General features: G+C 37.9%; 1 protein-coding gene across 10 annotated transcripts in view; it reads left to right on the top strand.

The window, feature by feature from the left end:
- The window catches only part of LOC105207562 (agrin), a 731,430-nt gene that overhangs the window by 555,572 nt on the left and 155,366 nt on the right, over positions 1-20,492 (top strand). For all 10 annotated transcript variants that reach the window (XM_039458553.1, XM_039458551.1, XM_039458537.1 and 7 more), the window contains one exon: positions 10,826-11,032. In XM_039458553.1, coding sequence (XP_039314487.1) covers positions 10,826-11,032 — 207 coding nt within the window. The remainder of the gene's footprint in view (positions 1-10,825; positions 11,033-20,492) is intronic.

The following is a 20,492-nucleotide window of genomic DNA, read 5'->3' as shown; positions in this document are numbered from 1 at the left end:
GCACGGCTTTCAATATTTCGCGACGGCGAATATTTTATTGCGCATCGATGGCGCCGGATATTTGTTGGATATATTAAATGCGTCACCTGTGTGTGCGGGATGTCTCGAGAGTATCAGAAAGGAACGAACGGCAATACTCTCTCCACGTCGAAATAGAGAGAATTTATTGTCGTTGTCTAAATTATTAACAAAACGATAATAGAGAAGTATCGATGATGAGATTAGCGATTGATAGCAACGGCTGCATAAACACTTTTATTCGATCGTTAGAATGACAATTGAGAGACGAAATCTCCTCTTAAAAAATGCCACGGAAGGTATTCCTCGACCACGTTATCTCTTCTCTCCTTATCGCGATGCGACTACGTACTTCCGGGCAGGAATACACGTACATAACCACACGGTTAAAGCGATCGTAAACGGTTGTGTTCCGGGTAGCCGTATCGTACAGATAATGGCTAAAGTTAAGGGCGTCGATTGTCGAATGAGCTCGTTTCCGCGGATATCTTCAGCCCATCGCAATTCTACACGCTGTTTCGACGTTAGGGGAACAAAACAGACGTCAATCAACTATATATATAGTGTAAAGAATTTTATAGAGAAAAAAATATCTAGAAATAAATATTATAATTTATAAAATTTTTGGGTTTTCTACAACAGCGATTTAGATATTTAAAGATGTATGGGATATACAGTCATTAAAATATAATACGAATTGATTTCTGACTCACCGATCCGATGTGCAACGAGCGGAGTTAATCAGCCACGAAGCTACGGTGGTTATTATACACACAAACATAAGATTTAAAAATTAAAGCCGCGCTCAAAATCAATAAGTTCAAAAGTTATTTTCTATATACTCAGAGAAAGATTTCTTTGAGTAAAAAAATTTTTGTTTAACTAAAAGAAATTCGTGCACTGCTGTACGGTTAAAGAAAAGTTTCTTTGACTTGAAGAAATTTTTTGATTGTTCCTTTTATTAGAATTAAAGAAACAGATTGATTGTGCAACGCAAATTTTTTTTAATGAAAGAAATATATTTTTAAAACCAGAACAACTAAATTATTTTTTACATTTCTGTTAATATTTTCTTTGAATTAAATAATTATTTGTTTAAACGAAACAAATAACTTTAACAAATATAATTTATTTGCTTTTAAAAAAGCTAATAATGTCATTTCTTGAAATCAAATTTCTACTTTTGCTAAAGTATTTTTATTTCAACAAACGAACCAAGTTAAAAAATCGATTTCATCAATTTAAACATAACTTTTCTCTAGGTGTGCATAAAATTTTATACAAATTTCTTATTTTTAAGTATCTTTTTTGAATTTGCAATAAGATGGAGTAAAAGAGAAAAAGATTATTAAATTCATGTAAATAAAAAATTATATTTACCCCAAGGTTGCTCCGCTGGGGCCCGATGCCTCTCCTCCTCCTCTCAGTGTTCTTTAGGTTGTCTTCTTCCTCTCGTACACGCGGAACACTCGTGAATAATATATTAAATTTGCGCGCGTGGACTAATTATCTGTAAAGTTTTTCGCGCGACACTGCGGCACTTCAGGTTTAGAAAACCCATGATAAGAGTTCCAATTTGGAGGGAGTCCCGTAGATTCAATACCCCGAGTCGGCGAGTAGGAACGTACGCGTACTCGCCCTCGAACTAGGGTAAGCTCCAAGCGGAAGAAAACGAAAATCAATGTGAAACTCCAAGGCTGTGTATCAGCCAAATTCTTCAAAATGTCTAAAGCGTTGTATAGTACTTGCGAAAAATAACGGAAAATTAATATTTAGCATAGTACATACGACGTTTAAGACATTTGGAGAACTTTGACTGACACACGGCCTTGGAGGTTGTTGCTCTTGTGTACAGCACATTGTGTTGACGCAAGGTTACCGCGCTATCATTCGCATTCGAAGACTCGAGCGAGCAGGTAGCGGCGCGAGCCGCTCTGTGTATTATCTCGCGTTACACAAGAGCAACAACCTCCAAGGCCGTGTGTCAGCCAAATTCCTCCAAATATCTAAAACGTCGTATGTACTATACTGAATATTATCTCGCACTTTAAACTACTTATTAAAAAACTTTTTGACTCACCGACCCGATGCGTAAAGAGCGAAGTTACTCAACCACGAAGCTGCAGTGATACTGTAACACACAAACATAAGATTTAAATTGGTTCTCTCGTTGCGATAACTTCTTAAGCGGCTTCATCGCGGAGATCGCGTATTTTGACTATGTATATTGAGGGGTTAATAGTGTAATATTAAATTTATAATTTGTATGAAATTATTATATGTAATATCAAAAGCTTTGTAACGCGCACCTGTCTTGTCTAGTGCAATATAAAACAATCTGTAATTTTCTTAATTAATATTTTGAGAAATGTCCTATATATCTTTAAATCGTTTCCGTTTTGTCACATGGATTGTGAATTCTGTTAAAACTTTCTGGCAGTTACTGTTAATGTGCTTTTTACAATAAAATATTTTTTTCTAACTTATCTTATTAACGAGTTATTCAAAAAAATTTAGCAAATTGTTTAACCGCTTTAAAGTTAATTTAAAAGATCTATTTTGCGATAAAGATTGGCGTACAAATTGTCGATTGAACGTTAGATTTTAGGCACCCAAGCTAATTCCCCCTTTTGTAAACTACGATAGATCCTCTTAATCAATTCGTACACAAAAGCGCACAGGATAATGAACAAATAATTATTGGCCTTTCAATACTCGCTGTGCTTTTATTTGTGTTTCAGCAACGTGTTCGCGATTATGATGAAACTCGCAATTCCGGGCGAATAAAGTTCAGTGACGAGTTCCGAACGAATGAATCACTATCGCGAGGGAAATTCGCGGGTTTTATTCCGCCTGCCACAATCTGGACAACGTAACGCTACGTTTGATATAACGGCATTATTGTAAATAACACGTCACAATAAATGCCACAATTGCTCGCTGCTCGTAGTCATGAATTATGTACGATTTTACGACGATACAAAATTAAAAGAAGTGTATTATTATCGTTACGCCAATAAACTGCGCAGCATACAATGGCGTAATATACGGTCTATATAATGTATGTATATAGACGAAAGCGGCGCATATAATGGTGAATGGTTATTGAGGAAACGGTTAGCTACGAAGTTTTATAATCCAATTTTTTTATTTGACTCGGAAATATCTTGATTGGTAAAACGTTATTTTAAACTATTCAATCGTATAAGAATTCAAATTACTTTAAACGTTATTTAAAATAGTAAATTCCTAAAAGTATCTTGAAAAATCAAAAAATTTAGAACATCTAAAAATTCTTTGAGGTTTTAAATATCAATCACACTTTAGACAACTTATCAATTGTATTAAATTCCAATATAGAATTCTATCTATAATTATACAAGTATAAATAAAATTCTATTCTGAATTTTAACGTGAAATATAAAGAGCGAACTCAGATCAATTTTAAAGTCCTTCTAAAGTGGACTTAAAAATTTCGTAGACTAGAAAGAGTCAAAGTTTTCAAACGTTCCTAGAATCGAAACATTTAAGATTTTCAAGTGTTTTTAATTTCCAATAATCAAAGTAATTCGAAGCTTTCCTCGTACACTTAAAGCAATGTGCACATTTTACTATCCGGCGTAGAGAAACAGCGACATTCACATTTAAGATTTCCGCCTCCGGCAGGTCAGAAACGACCGACGTAAATATTAATACGACGACAATGAACGCTGCGATTCCTCGCGCAGATTAAAGTGGAACCGGGCACATCGGCTCGGAATCGCGGCGAGAGAACGGCGTTAAAGTGATGCGCGCCCAAGCTGTTGACTCTTATCACTGCGCATCCGACGGCTGGCGCTGAATATAGGTAACTACTTAACGCGCGGACCTGTTTATCGTAACGCGGCGAGCATGCTGTTTCGCGCTCTACTGTTATAAACTACGTGAAATACGGCGCGTGCCCGGGCGATTGCGTCGGTGTACGGGGCAAGAAAGGAGCTAACCACGTTTCTGGGATATCTACGGCTAGAAGAAGTCAGATCTCGCGGCGGCGATAAGCCCGCGGGAATCGACGGCGGTTGAGCGAACCGAAGGACTGTGTGTCGATGCGCGAAAAATACGCGAAATACGTGAAAATATAAAGTTGCGAGAAAGTATGAAGAGAGGAAGTATGCTATGGGGCTCAAGCCCTATGTGCATGGAAGATACATTTTAATAGTTTAATATGCAGACTTTTCTCTCATTACTTGCGTTATATTTTTCTTTATTTAGACTAAACCCTTCAAAATGAATATTAATTATTGCAGATAAATATATGTGCGGTAGTTTTTTTCTTTTTTTTTTAGAAAATAGGAAACTTTCGCATTCTAGATTAGAGTACTCTGTTAACGTGTAGACTTTACGCGCTAAATGAATACGCCGTAAAAAAAGTATAAAAAATTCAGCATTTCCATTATGATATAGATGGACACGTCCGGGGTGAGCTACCACGTCCCGTTTTGTTACTTCCATAAATGCAGAAAGCAAAAGCATTGTCATGCCACATACAGAGCTCATCCTCGCGCATGTATTTAAGACTTTACGTCTCGGCATGACGAGCGAATTTGCCCGGCAGCGAGAGCCGCCCGCGCGAGCGCGTTTAATTAATCGTACCGCGAGCGGATCAGATTCGCGCGGACGACTCGCTCGGCGAAATTAATCGTGGCGCCGATCTGATATAACACGACGCCGATAAGCCGAGCGTCGACCCGATGCGGGGTCGCGTCCCGACGATAAGGGGGATTCCCTTTACTTACGCGCGGTTCATATTGTTGTGTGTGCCGGCTCGGAGAACGCGGTCGCGAACAGCGCGGTTAATTAATTATACCGACGATCCGATCGCGCGGTAAACGAAGCGAGACATTAATCACGGGTCGCGGTTGGACGTCGCGACGTCCGCAATGTGTTCATATCGCTGGGGAAGGGGACAGGCGCGAGTTCTCCGCGCGTGTGCGGAAAAGAGTTCTATTCGCGCCGCAATTAAGGTCCCCCGTCCCCCGCTCCCTCTTCTTCATCTACTCCTGATCCGTCTTCGTCGTCGCCGCGGAACTGGCACGGCCGGGATTAATTACTCGCAACCGGCATTTCATCCCGACGTGACGCGCGCGCCGACTTTCTTCTCACGGTCCTTCCCTCCCCATCATTCCGCATTAATTGACTAGAAAAACAGAGACGTCTCGTTTACGTTGTCACGCTGGGACGAATGTACGGCGCTAATACGTTGCTTGCAAAAGTATACCGACTATGTCGACATACATTGCGGAAATACAGAATAATTTAGAATTAATGATATTAATATGTAACGTATTTTGGACTTTAGTGAAATCCAAATAATTAAATTAATAATTAATTGAAGATTTATTTATATACCATCTATGTGCGCTAAGTGTTTTTGCGCTGTCATCTTTTAATAATTTAATAATTTTTAAAGCCAAAAACCTCTCGGTTTTATTCTCACGAATGTTTCATTACGTTGTTCAATAATTTATACCCCGTTTTAATATGCAGCTTTAAATCGTTGACAAATTTAAAAAGTCAAACTTAACGACTATAAAATATTCGTTTTAACGTGAATATGTAACTGAGAGGGATTTAGTAGCAATCGAAGTTATATATATATATATATATATATACACCTACTTAGAATTTCCAATAACAAAACTAAAGATATTGATTTTTGTAATTAATTTAACTACTTAATAATTTTTATTCTCCAATGAATTAAACGTACGGTTGACTTACTGTCTCGAGACAAGAGTAACACATGCAAATTTTATCTTATATTAGGTTGGAAGGAAATAATTTTAGCTTGAACTTTAGTCTTTGTCTATTGCGTCTTTAACGAGTCTTTACGTCTTGTATTCGATAAGAATTAGCAAGGAATTGGCGCGATAAACCGTAATTGCATCAATTTCATCGAATTTTCTTATACAGTTTACTTTTCAATACAAACGGCAACGCCGACTTGTTATATTCAAAGATAACAACTCGAAAAATACGCGTTTAGCACCGATCCTCTCTTGTTGGCACTAACAGAGGCAGTATTGTAAGCATAGGTATATACGGTCTGAATATTATATTCGCGAAATAATGCGAACAGATAGTGTCACACAGACGTCTACATTTGCCTGCTTTTATACTCTGACCTAAATATCTTTATTTAAAACATTTACTCTACATTACGTAATTACAATACATTATTCACACGATTTTGCAGAATTATAAAAACTTCTATAAAGCGATAAAAGATGCGAACTTTAGTCCAAAATGATAAAGTTGAAAATGGAAATTATTATAGACGACACTGAGTTTGTCACTTTGTAGATAACAATTGAAATATAGATTGACGCTATATAGATATAACATGACAGAACTTTTTCTCCGTTTTCTATTTCCGTCAGACAATGCAGGTGTTCAAAATTCATATTTGAGACTGTATAATCGGGTCAAAGTGATCCACGTTACACAGACTCGGGTTTACGATGCGACGCGTTTTTGTTTTCTACTTGCGGAATTTATACGTATTTTACTGCGGATGTCTTTCCGAATGATTGAATTCCCGATGGAGCAATACGATAAATTACTTGTGACGGACACGAGAGTGTTTTCGTTATGACTAACGACAAATTGTCGCTCGATGAATCATACGCAGATCTACTTGCAGATTTACGCAACGGACGGCGATTTTGATCAAGCGAAACAATTTCTGACAGTATCGATTTTCGCGTTGCGAAAAGAATCTGAACTCAAATTTAAAATCTGTAGGTATATTTATCTATGCGTATGATTTTTTTGTATCTTTTATTTTATTTGAGAAATAATATAAGAGAGAGAGAGAGAGAGAGAGAGAGACTAGAGAGAAAAATTATTTAACGGCAACTGATAATTATTCAATATTTTAAACTCAACATTAAATTAAATTATTGTTTTAAAATACAGCAAAAATTGACTTAAACTTTTATGGGTTATTTATATTTATTTTGCATTTAAATTTTCTCCGCAAATGGCGTTCTCTGAAAATCGTAATTATCCGGACCACGGCAAAGTAAACATTAATTGCTGATCGTTTCTCGTACTGTAAATTTGTTGGAAAATTCTGCTTTAACACAAGCCGTTCGTTGAACACAGATAAACATGGCGACCTAACAATCGGTACAATAGACTCTATTGACGTACATTGTACAAAAAAAGGAAAAATGCAGACGATTTTATAATGCGTAATGTAGACAAAAATGATATAGTTGCTTACGAACATTTCAGTTTGAATAACATTTCTCTAAAAAAAATATTATGGTTGAGTCACTAAAATATATTCTTAAATATTTCATTTTTTGTATAATTTCTTAAATAAAGTATAATGAATCAAGGAACGGATTAATTTATTAAACGCTTGGCAAAGTAATTACCGAAATAATCAGGCTATTTATCATTTTGTCGTACATTCCATAATTAGATCTCACTTAAACAAATTTCTCCTCTTATCAATGTAATTGTGAAATGTTTGTAATACATGCGAAAATGCAATTTGCGCCATTCCGCGCTGGAAATTCATGAAATCCGGAACTTGCAATGCAAACGGACCGGAAGATATTTTTATTGAAAATTCGTGCAAGGGTAGCCCGTCCAAGTCGCGGATAGCGGACCCGTCACATTTTCCACATTGCGGGAAAATAACCGTGTCCTGTGTCATATCCTGTTCCGCGCCCTCTCGGTTTTGTTTATAGCGCCCGGCACTTGGTGCGAGAGATGATATAAATGGCATTGTCGCCGACCGCCAAAAATCACTCCAACGCAACGCCCCGCAATGAAACGACACGGCTCGCTGTAAACAATAGTCGACGGAAGCAGCGGCACCATCGGGCCGGATATAATTTCGTTCAAAACGTATCAAGAGTCAGTCGCGTTCCACGGCACCAACGGTGAAACACGCTCCGGTCCGTTCGCAACAAGCAGTTGTAAAAATGCGAAATCAGTAAAGTTGAAAATTCCGCTCCTCTATGTATCCATTAAAAATGATCTCGTGGATTTGTTCTTCATGAAACAGCACAGAAAGCAACAATTTGCTGTTTTCTTATGGTAACGTAGTTTATCGTTTCGTTTTGTAAACATCTTTAATATAGCAAATCAAAAAGAGAGGGAATATATTCTTCGTCGAATTTAAAATCAATGAATTTATTCGCAAGAATTTAATTAAACGCCCACGTCTTCTTTTCAACGGTCCTTAAAATTTTTCATCGACATTTTAGTTAAAACTTTTCTGCGTTTATTTGTATTTACAAGATAACATTTGATAAAATAATATTAAACTCGTGTTTGACAACTTTTCGAAAATATATGCACTTTAGAAATTTAATTAAAAAATTAAAATTAATTTTTATTAATTTTTGAAGTAAAGTTTTAATATTAATAGTCTGCATTAAATAGTCGATCTCAGATAAATTAATATATTTATAATATGCTTCTATTATATTTTTAACATTTTCACATCTTCCACGTTTTATCTTGTTTCATCTAATGCATAATTCAGGACCTTCATTATGGACAACTACAATTTTATTTCTTTTTATATTTTTTGTGTACGATTAAGAATTAAATGTCACAATCCATATCATGAATCTCGATTTTGCGTGTGTGGGATTCTTATTAAGATGAGTGGAACGTTGGAAGAAATTCGAAGATTCGTTTTAGTCGAGAAGAAAACGAGTAGGATACGTTAGAGCTCGTACGTTGAAATGCTTTTCCGAAGAACGTCTCAAAGGGCGTTCTGTCGGGTGAAACGTGCAAATAGAAAAAGTAGCCCTAATGAGCGGCGATTTCCCGCGAGAAAATTCGCGGGTCGTCGTTGGTTCACGCAGAAGCAAGGAGAGAGAGAACGGTTTCCGCAGCCGCGTCCATTCTAAAACGGCGACAAGAAGGATCGGGTTGAGCTGCGAAAAACGGCTCTTTATCGCTTTCTTTCGGTCGTGGCACACGGACGACGTCGTTCGCGGCGACCGTTTCACGTGGGATGGCTGAAAAATGGAGAAATACGAGAAAAGCGAAGAACGCGCGGAAGAGAGCCGTCTCCTACCTCCTGTTCCAGGCGGTCATTGTGAAGGGAACTATCGAACCGGGCGGTTAGCGAGTTCGACGATTTTTTCGCCGGGGTTCAACTCGTCCTCTATATTAATGACCGCGCTGCACGGATTATTCGTCGGGATTTCTTCGTGCGGGTTCATCTTCCCCCGAGCGAACTTCTTGGTGAAATTGATTGCGCTTACACGAGTCGAAGGAGGATGCCGCAGGAGACTGAAAAAGAAAGATAAGCGTCCGAACGATGAGCTAAACTAAATTTAATACAACGCGCTTTTTCCTTCAACGCTTCTTTCCTCTTTAAACAATATTATGCATTGATACATTAATGATTGAACGTTGTTATATATACATATTTATATTGATGCGTTACGTTTAGTCGAGGAGGGACGAGGTAAAAAATTGTAAGGAGCGATCGAGACCCTTTCAAGATTCAGATAGCGAAAAGGGGAAGCGAAGGAAATTTATCCATTCCCGCGAGACCTGAGGCTGCTAATTATTTTTGCCGAGTAATTCCGCCGTAATTGGCATTTTCCCCATTGGACGGTCGGTTCGTGACGGCTCTGCTGGGAGACAAAATGCGAACTTCTGTTGCGTGTTAGGGCAAAGGGCCGACCGCACAGCGCTCGGAACTCATTCGAGTAATAGATACGTTCTATACGTATTATACGTACGTGAAGCAATCGCGATAAACAGAAATCTAGCGGCGGTACCTTCCGCGCACGTCGGCTAGAATTTTATCGCTCTCGTTCACGATCGTTTCTTGCAGATCGACTTAATGATCGTGCTGGTTTTCCATCTCCTTTGTTGCTCGGATGATGAAAAGAGGTCGGTACTTAACTGGAATTAATAATTAACGACGCGGAGTAATAAGACGTGACAGTATCAACCGTCGCCTGCAATTTATTCAAAGACCGTCATTGTAGGTTGTTGCCTATTGTTAACTTTCAACCGCGAAATGCTCCGCGAGGTCCATTAAACGGCGGGACTCTAAAAGATTAAGGGTGCGAATCATTTTTAACCGGGAATGAAAAGTAGACTGATTACCATAATAATGTTATTCAACGCTTTCGCCGAGGCCTTTGTGACGAAAGAAGATTTTAACCTTTTTTGCGCGTGTGCTTTTCTGTGACACTACATTGCATTGTGATTTATAACGAAAAAATTATTTAGTAATAATAACTTTTGAGACGTATAGCTATACTGTTATACGTCTCAAAAGTTATCATTACATCTTTAATCATTTACATCTTGACTATCAACATCTTGAAAATAATATTTATATTAAGATACTGACTTGAAACAAAACGCTCAGTAAGGAGTACCTTCTACGTATAGTATGAATAATATGAAGTATTTTGTTTAGCAAAATGTCTGGCGATCATCGTGTGCCATCACTTATTAATTTTCATTCAAAATACCTTGACAATTCAAGCTCCGAGGTAAATTTCCGCTTAACTCTAGCACGCTACTTTAAACGTGGAACTCTCTGTGAACTTTCTCGACTGAAAATTAGTCTAAAACAATTGTTCTCAAACATGTACCGCCAACGATAGACCAGTTCGCTGACAGTAACAGAATAACAATGAAATAAAGTATTAGCGTAATACAGAGTTCGAGAACGGTCGGCCATCGATTGTGCTGGCTTGAAACGCTTTGAGACGCTGGACGTGCTCGGCGAGTTGGAAATTAAAAGAACGTGCTTTCTCTGTTTCAGAACCCTGCGAGAAGACCTATTGCGCCTGGGGCGCGACGTGCATCGTTGAGAACGGCAAGGGTCTGTGTCAATGCCCCACGAATTGTCCCGTGACTTCCAATCCCGTCTGCGGCTCCGACGACGTGACCTACACGACCCATTGTCACCTGCAGCAGACCAGCTGCCAAACTAGGAGGACCATCAGGGTGAAGCATCAAGGCGCGTGCGGTGAGTGCTATATCATCGTTACAATGTGTATGTCCGTCTAGAAAAATAGTATCCCTTAGAAGTTGTGAAAAAACTATCAAATACAGATTTTGTCATCGACGTAATTTTCCCTTCTTATAAATTCTTTTTTATTCAATGTTCACGTCAAGTTTGGATGATAATGTTGAATTACAAATTAAAAATAAAATGGATAATACAACGTTCTAAAATTTTTATCAAACAAATTTAATTTGATCGTAACACTGAGTATCAATTTTTTAAAAATAAATTAGATAATATAATCTAATTTAATCTCTTCTAGAACTTTTAAAGCAAAAATTTAATTTTATAATTATATATTCTCTTTATTGATTAAAACGGGAAGTTCTACTTTTTTTTTATCATGTCGCTAAACTCACTTTTATCTTGTATTTGATGTTGATATATAAGGGATACGTTTTACTATTTTATTGACGGTGTCATTTGCAAAAGTATAAAATGTGAATTTGTTTGCGCTATTTTATCTAACCGTAAGGATAATATTTTTCTCAATTTTTTCGAACGTCTTGGCATTATTACTCACTCCGATATTGCTTGCCGCGAGAACGAAAGCAGCTTTCGAAACATGACGTTCGATATGCATGACAATCGGAAAGGATTTCCAAGAATATAAACGAAGTTATTTTAAATTTGACACATGTCGTTCCTAATAAAAATTCAATTTTATCGATTGGTTATCCTCACTTTCGCGAAATCGTATTCCATCCTAAGTGAAGCGATCACTTCGCAGTGATTGACGGCGCTAATAAATTGACCGATGACGTGCAAATCCGATTAAAATAAATATTCGGTATTATCGGAGAATCGTTTCTTCACCGAGCAACGAGAGGTTCTTGACGAAATGAAGTGAGAGTGTACCCAGCAAGGGAAAATTAACATTGTCGATCTAGCATCTCGCGGAAGGGTCTGAAATGAGTGTTTTATCGCGAGCACTATTACGCCTCACATTACTCATCCAGGTTTAAGCGGTGACAAAGCCAAGATGAAACTTTCTAGCCCGACTACCTCGGATCCGTAGGTCGCGGTGCTTGGCAGCTTTTTAAACTTTAATTCGTCCAACATGCTCGCCCAAGTGCTTCCCGATCCTCAAGATCCTTCTCCGGTATCTGGCGAAATATCTCAGAACTAAACGCGGTCGGCAAAAAATCAGTTGGGAAGAGGGAGAGGTGCACGCATGCAACACACACACACACACGTGTATGTGAAAGCCGCAGGGAGACAGCAGTTCGTATACCTCGAAACGTACTTTATCACTCTTCGCTCTCTTTTTGCCCGTCCATCCCGCGGGATCCCGGGCTGCTATGAATTAACCAGCATCCGATACGCGATTTTTGCTGCCGGTCTCGCCTCGATTCTGCGCGGCGCGGCTCCGCGCGATTCTACGCGCTGATTCTCGAAACGATCTTTTATTCAGGACGAAGTCTGCACGGCGCGCGCGCGCGCCCGTATGTTGTACATACGTCTCCCCGCTGTGTACATCGCGGTGTTCCTTCCTGAACATCAACGGGCGGAGAGAAACACTTGAGCGAACCGCGTGGCGTAGCGATACGCAAATGGAATGCAATACTCCCCACAGGGAGTATATCCCAGAAAGCATGTGCCATGGAAATTACGGCGATAACGTGCGAGACCGTGTCTCCGCTGCGCCGATGCAAATTCTTCCAGCGCAAATGCGCACAGATTCGCGCGAGCACGAGAGGGAATACGGGACGCGTAATACGATCCCGCGGGATACGCGCCTGGGTGTCGCTTTGATCTCCGAATTCGTCGTCGAGAGCGCCCCGGTCATCATCGGCATCACCGATGAAGCGATAAAGCGTTAAATCCCCCCCTGATTACCATATCGATCGACTCGAACCGAACGTTCGATCGACACGCTTAACGTCGAAGGATCGCGGCCGACTTAGGAAACGGATGTTCGATAATTTTTTTAAAGTCACAATTTCTCAAACTTTATGATCTTGATTAATGCTCCGCGTCGCTCCGACACGGCGACGTGAATCCTCCTTTGAGAGCGTCATACAAAGACCCTATTTTCCGCGTCATTGTCTTCGTTCTAGCGGACAGGCGCCGCCGCCGCTTCAAGTTTCTCTCGCGCAGGAGGTGATTCAGCCGTTTCGTGAGTTCTACTTAACGTCCTAGCACACCCTTACACGGGCCTCGCTCCAATTAATCGCGCCAAAGACGCCACGTCTGAAAGACCGGACAATGCGGACGCGCAAGGTCATGAAAGCTCAAGTGCTCATCCGGCGTTAAAAGGACGCGCGAAGCTGCAAGGTCGTGAAACCTTCCTTCCGTCCGACTGGCGCACAATGCGAGGTGCCCCACTCTACCTACGTTGAACGTCTTAAGATTCCACTTCGTTACTCCGAAGTTCCTCTCAAATGTGCGAACGTGTACACGCCGTACGACATCGAATCGCTAAGTTTGGCGCAATGATGCGATCTAGACGTTTCTTTAAATTTTAAATTGAATCTAGAATTAAAATCTTCACACGTAGCAAAAATTTTTATTTGTAATGAAGAGGCCGTAAGCAAATCGAGCAGCCGTAATCAAAAGTGTGCTCTTACGTTTTCCGTTGCTGGAAAGTAAAATCTCAAGTGACCATTCTTTAGTTGAAATAATCGTCGGAACTTCTAAATTAAGCCATAAAACCTGTACAACTTTCATCTTAATTATATTATGTTCTTTTAATATCAATTATTGCATGATATTTTCAGAATTAATTTTTAGATTCTCGCGCGATATTCCGGTCTTCATTAATATTAAAACAGCGTTTGAGCTAAATGTGAAACATGAGGGTAGATTTTCACTTTTGCATGCGAGCGACCCGCATCAGCCAACTATCATTTTGCCGGATGGGTACGCTTACAATCATTCCGTGATACAGTAGACAATCCGCAAAGCCGAGAACAAACGAGGACAGAGATTGCGTCTTAGAAATGAGGCAAAAATAAAATTGCGAGATAGCATCGTTTCTCATGGATCCGCATTAACGCACGTATTCTTCGCGTACGTTCTCTTCGCCACCGCTCTTGTCGCATCATTCTACTCCGCGTGTTTGTCCCACCCTTCCTTCATCTCCTCTGATCTCCTCTGCTCCTATTTCACACGACGCAACGTATATAGAGCATTTCTTATTCGTACCGCCAGCCAGTCAGCCAGCCAGGTCCTCGCGCCGGCAGTCATCCTACAAGCAACCCGGCACGTAAATTATTATGCGAACAAACAATGCGAAACGAGCGTTCCAACGTCCCATAAAACAACGCGAATCCCAAGCGATTTTTGTGCGCGCCGCGACTCGGCCTCAGTCTTGCGAATAACCTCCGCCCGCCACTCCGCTACTCTTTCTTCTCCCCCTCTTGCCCATTCTCGTAACAAGATCATATCCGTAAATTCCTCAAGTAAGGTTATACAATTTTACGGTGATCTCGGTTTCATCTTTCAGTCATTCCACGAATATTTATTTTGAGCTAGATTAATCTTTGAACTTGCGTCCGTTTAAATTAATAAAAATTTGTACCAATTACAAAAATAATACGAATAAAATTACAGTGATGAAATAATGTCTTATTTTGGACGAGTCGATAATTTATTTAACCCATAAAATCAATAAAAAAACTAAATATATAAGATCTATTTTATCCTACAAAATTTATTCAAAATATTAATATATTAATCTATTATATATTAATATTAATAGTTAACATTACTTGGAAGTCGACTGATGAAAATGCCAATCATTAAAACAGGTTTTGGTGCTTAATAATAATAATTTTGCATGAATTATAAAATTTCCAACTCATTAAAAATTAATAATGCTTTTATCTATTATTAATGCTATAGATATCGCATTATCGCGAAATAAAGAGATGAACTGACGTCACTCCCGGGATTTCAGAATTACAGATCAGGCTTCTTCGTTCACACTTCATTTGTATTCTCGCGATACTTCTCCATCGCTGCTCCGAAACGATAAAAATCCTGTGTACTCGCCATTAATCAGCTCATCCGATCATAGACACTTCGAGGAGGTGGCTGAGGAAACGGGTGGGTGAGCCGTACAGATGAAGGAGCGCGGAGGCAGAATGAATGATAAGCGCAGTCTTAAGCGAGCTTCCGATCCCCTCGTACTTTTGCCGACTGAAGGAACAGGAAGCTCCATCTTTCCGTCCCCCTCTCTATCTTTCGTTTGTAGAGCTTTATCTGCTTACCTCAGACGCCGTGCGATTCACCCTTCGTTGCTTAGTCTATATTCACGATGGCAGATATATAATTTAGTCGGTACGGGAACCGACCTCCAAAGAGATCAGGGCGACGCCCTGTATAATTCAATCTACACGGAAATAGAGATAGTGCCGGCTTGCTATAAAATTTGCAAATAAATTACGCATCTTCGATAGTCGGATGTCGAGTGTCGCAGTTTTAATGCTCATTCTTTTATGCAGCCTTTGGTTATTACGTACTGTTGCGAAAATTTTTCTCATTGTAAGACTTTATAGTCCATATCGCTGTAGGAGTTACAAAAATGTTAGCGAGACGTTTCACGTCGAAGCATAAAAGTCGTCGTCGTTTATGAAATCCAATGTTTCATCCAGTCGGTGTGAAAGACAGCGGCTGTAATTCAGTCACTGCGAGACTCACGGACCATTTTAACAGACTAGAAGGAAACAAAGAGATCGAAAAGCTGTCCATCGTATTTCAATCAAACGCTGAGATATGCGACATTTTGGGATCAAGCGCGAATAGAGCAAGTTAAAAAGCTTCTGGCTTTGATATTCGTTTAGCGTGGAAATAGAAAATACGAGAGAAATTTCTTTATGAAATTATAGCTTTTAGAAGAAGAATAATAAATCGCACGTGTTTGTCGCGATTCGCGACAATGATGTAATCTTTGCTGCCGCGAAAAGATCTGGTTTGAAATTTATAGTTTATTTTAAAATTATTTTTCTTTACCTAAGAATTTTCAGATAGATTGAAAATCTTTCTCTCTCTCTCTCTCTCTCTCTCTATATATATATATATATATATATATATATATATAATTTTCTTTTAATAAAAATATTAATATTTTTATTTATAATAATTCAAATAGTTATCGACGATTTTTTTAAATTACATTTAGTAAAAAATATGAAACATAAAACTTTTTGCTCAATCAAGTATCATAGGACAATACAAATTGCTAAAACTTGTTTATAACGTTGCAATTAATCTAGAATAGCTAGCGAGAGATGTAAGCAAAAATTTTTGATTCTATCTTTTATTCAAGATACATTTAATGTATAAATAAAAATAATAATGCTTGGAGAAAATGGGTGATTGTAAGAGAACACAACAAAATAACTGATGCTATTCTTAGTTCTTGACATATATTTATAATTTTATTCTACAGTGCGACATAAATATTTCGTCCTATTTTGAAAATAAGATTTTACAGTATTGCGGAACATGCATACATTTTCTAAAACTGTCAAAAAAGAAATTGTCTTCGCTTCAGTTTGCAAAGGTCAGAGATAGAACGAAATATCACACACGGATAAAAGCGTAATTTACGTGCGATCGATTTCCAATTTTTTTGTCCTTCACATTTAGTACCAATTCAAATAGTTATAAATTCTTGCTCCGTTCATTAGAAATTTTGTCAAGAAATAAGGTCACGTTGTTAATTTTGGAAGCAAGATGAAGAGGAAATGAGAGATATCTTGATCTTAAAATTCTTATAAAGTAATGCTTTAAATAACATGTAGAATGATAATCGTATTTTATTGTGTTTAAAGAGATTTTCTCAAGTAGAAACTTTAAAATTTTAATCTTTTCATTTACCTTTAATTTTTAGTTCTTAAAAAATGTGTTCTATAATATTATAATGTCATCTATAAAATTAACAAAATTATAAATATTTGATTAAAAATTGAGCAAACCGAGAGACAACTGCTTGTTGCAATTAAAAAAGGCAAAATTGATACAAGTAAAAATTAAAACAATCTTTTTTTAGTATAAAAATCTATATTCAATAATTGATTAAGTACTTGATAAAATTTATTAAAACATTGAGAATACCCTGTACAAAACTTATGTGTTTTCCTCAAAATCACATTTTCTAAATTGCTACTTAGACCCCATTGAAAAAGATTGCTTCACATTTCATCATTTATACTATTATGTTTTGGATATTAATACTCAGGTATTAACAAAGAAATTTTGGAAAATGTTGCTCGCAAAACCAACATAATGAATTGTAAAGACAATCTTATGTTCGTGAACATAATATGCAAACAGTATGCAAAAGTTGTTCATTTCTTACTATTTCAAATGAGAAAAATTTTCTTAATCTGCATCTATCTTATATAAGTCTATATTATACATGTTTGGCGGATTTATCTTTCATTGTGAAGAGTGTTGTTCTTTATTCATAAGTAAAAGAAATATTACACTGAAAGGAACAGTCCGTGACCGGGAAAGAAAAAGTTGTTGTCCGGGGAGAACCAAAGGTGTTAGTCGCGTAGAAATGCCTTATAAAACAATTCCAGGGCAATTCATCATTTGCTTTCTCGCAGCCGCAAACACATTTAAATTCGCGAAATATGCTACATTCGCTTGAATAAAATTGCATCTTAAATTAACTTCTCTCCGTCCATAATCACGTCCATAAATTCAGCAGATTTTTTCAAAAAGTTTTGTCAGCAAAATGAATTTACTGCATCACAGCGCATTGAATCATAAAAAGAGTAAACTATTTTACAACATGGACAAGCGTACAACAAACAAAAATGTAATAAATTAAAGGACGCGGAATTAAAATAAATGAATAAAGACGTGATATTTTTTATGTATTTTCCAGAATTTAATATTTTGAACAGCTGCTCCGCGTGAACTTTTTATCTTTTTGCCAAACGTTGAAAAAACAATAATAATAAAAATATAAACAAAAATACACATTTGGATTCTACCGCAATTTTACTATAATTTAATATTTTACTACAATTGTGCTCTTTAGTCTCGCGAGACATAAAACGCGAGTGCGTCACATCTCTTGACAGTGATAATAAAATTAAGGTACATTAAAAGGGAGTGTGTAAAATACAATGAAAAACTCATTCCACCGCGGTACTACCAGGTCTCCCTCAATTGAATTCATCTCTTCCTTCCTTTTAATAATATAAAGGGGAAGAGAAGCTAAAATAACGAGAAATTAAATTAATTTTATCAACTTAGGCCTCTTCCTATGTGGAAATCTCACCATCTAATCCCTGCTCTCCCAACTCATGTCACACAACGGAAAATCTATCCTTATCGCTCCTGGTTTTCATCACTCCGAGGCTTACTTAAGAACAGGATATTGAAGGGTTCGCTCAACACACTCGAGATATGCATTCCTCGACGATTTCATTAAAATTTGTTTTGATACACATACAATTGCATAAACAATTTTAGTGGAATTAAAATTTTATCTTAAATTAATAACTCCTTTATCTATATGGGATGATTCCCATCCTTTTCATTTCTTATTGGTGTACTTAATCTTCCAACGTATTGATCTATCGGTTGAATGAATAAAGGAAAATCTATAGCAGACAATTTCCCGCGGGAGATTCTTAATGAGTCTTAAGTTTTTCGCTGTCGTGGAATTGCAAACCAATTCGCCCGTGCCGAGTAGAACTTCTTCAATTAATACACGTTTATTCCCATATACGTAATTGCTTTCTGTCGGGCCGACAGGGCTTTCATAAAAGTTACCAGTCGCGCGCAGTTATTCAAATTAGATCTTAATCCCGTCGTCACATAACTCTCGGCTCGCTCTCGGTATCAATGGCAGGAAGTAATCCGAGAGTTTACTGAAGTGCCATACCTACCGGCGATCGGCGAATTTTTACGACGGTTTCGCCGGGGAATCGTAATCCGCGTCAATGAGAAAAAAGAAAGGGAGATAATTAAATTAATCATTATCTACATCGTCGGCTTTACTTCACTTACTCCCCCCGGCTCTCGGAGTTGCTCGACCCGGACGATGAAGTTTTATCAAACTTTCGCTGATGATGAACGACCGATGTACTCATCCCCGGGGGTCGACCCGGCGATGGTGTCAAGCGATCAAAGTCGAACGCGCGCAATACCGCGCGTTTTTCCTCGCGCCGCGGACACGACGGGATCGACCGGTTCGCAAAAAGGGCGCTTTTTACGGCCTTTAAAATGAAGCCCTGTCCGCCGGACGCGCATCTGGGTCAACGGAGTGCAGTTTTTGCCGGAGTGCCGGCCGCGCGTCAGTGCTAAACGATTCTCGCGAATCCCGCATGGTAAACGTTTTGCGATAATCACGTCAGAATCGAAAAGAGGAAATCGACTCTGCCGTCAGATCGATCATTATGTCAAATAAATCCTTTTCAGTCCTTTCGGGCGTAATCGAAAGCACCTCAGTGCAAATTCATCGATCGATAAATTTATTGTGTTATCGGAAACTCATATTCGATAAGTTTATTCACGGACACGAATAAATTAAATCATGAATGTAATCAATAGAGAATATTATCGCGGTAGAAAATGAGAGAGGCAGAATTTTTTTCAAAAAATTCCGATTCCACTGAGAGAAATGTGGTATTTGTCACTATATTTGTATAATAAAGCATTTTAAATTATAATTAGAAGCTTTATTTTTATTAATAATCATTGCTATAACGTTACTTATAATAACCTTAGGTTTATACAATATAAAAGAAGTATTTTAACGGTTATAGCTAATTCTTAATGCTGATATTTATTGTATGATTTTAATATATCTTTTCGAGTTCACAAAAAATTTATTTGGGACGGGATCGACGCGCAGTTTAATAATTTTGAAAAAGTATATAAAATCGCATAATAAATATTAGCACCTTAGATCTAGCTATCCGCTTTCACATTTCGGTCAAAGTTTTTTTTATTTAAAAACGCTTGAATTTATAATTCTGGCGACTGTAAAAAAATTTTAATATAAATTATAATTTAAATATTATTTTTAATGTTATTTTAAATATTCAATATTAATATTTTTTTGAAATATTAAATTTTAAATATTATAACTGGATAAAAATGGAGCATAATTATTTTACCTTATCATAATTATTTTATGATGCGATTGTATGCGATTGTAATTACAATTACCAAACACTATTTTCTCAATGTATGTAGATATACAAAGATCAATGATTATATGTCTAAATTTCTCCTGTCTTTTGTTTAATGCAATTGGAACGTCGCGTATCGTCGTATCGTCTTGGCACTTCGGACAGGACATATTTCTTATCTCCGATTGCTGCCTCGACCAGCACTCTCTCTCAAATATACGCGCGCAGCACCGTTCTTGTATTTTTCACCCGCTTTTTAACGCATTCCACCTCGTCGCGCGATTTTCCTGCGATTCCCAGGAAACCAAGCGGGGTTG

This window comes from Solenopsis invicta, chromosome 2, assembly GCF_016802725.1.
Source record: "Solenopsis invicta isolate M01_SB chromosome 2, UNIL_Sinv_3.0, whole genome shotgun sequence".
NCBI classification, from domain to species: Eukaryota; Metazoa; Arthropoda; class Insecta; order Hymenoptera; family Formicidae; genus Solenopsis; species Solenopsis invicta.
This window is presented reverse-complemented; position numbering and strand designations above follow the sequence as displayed.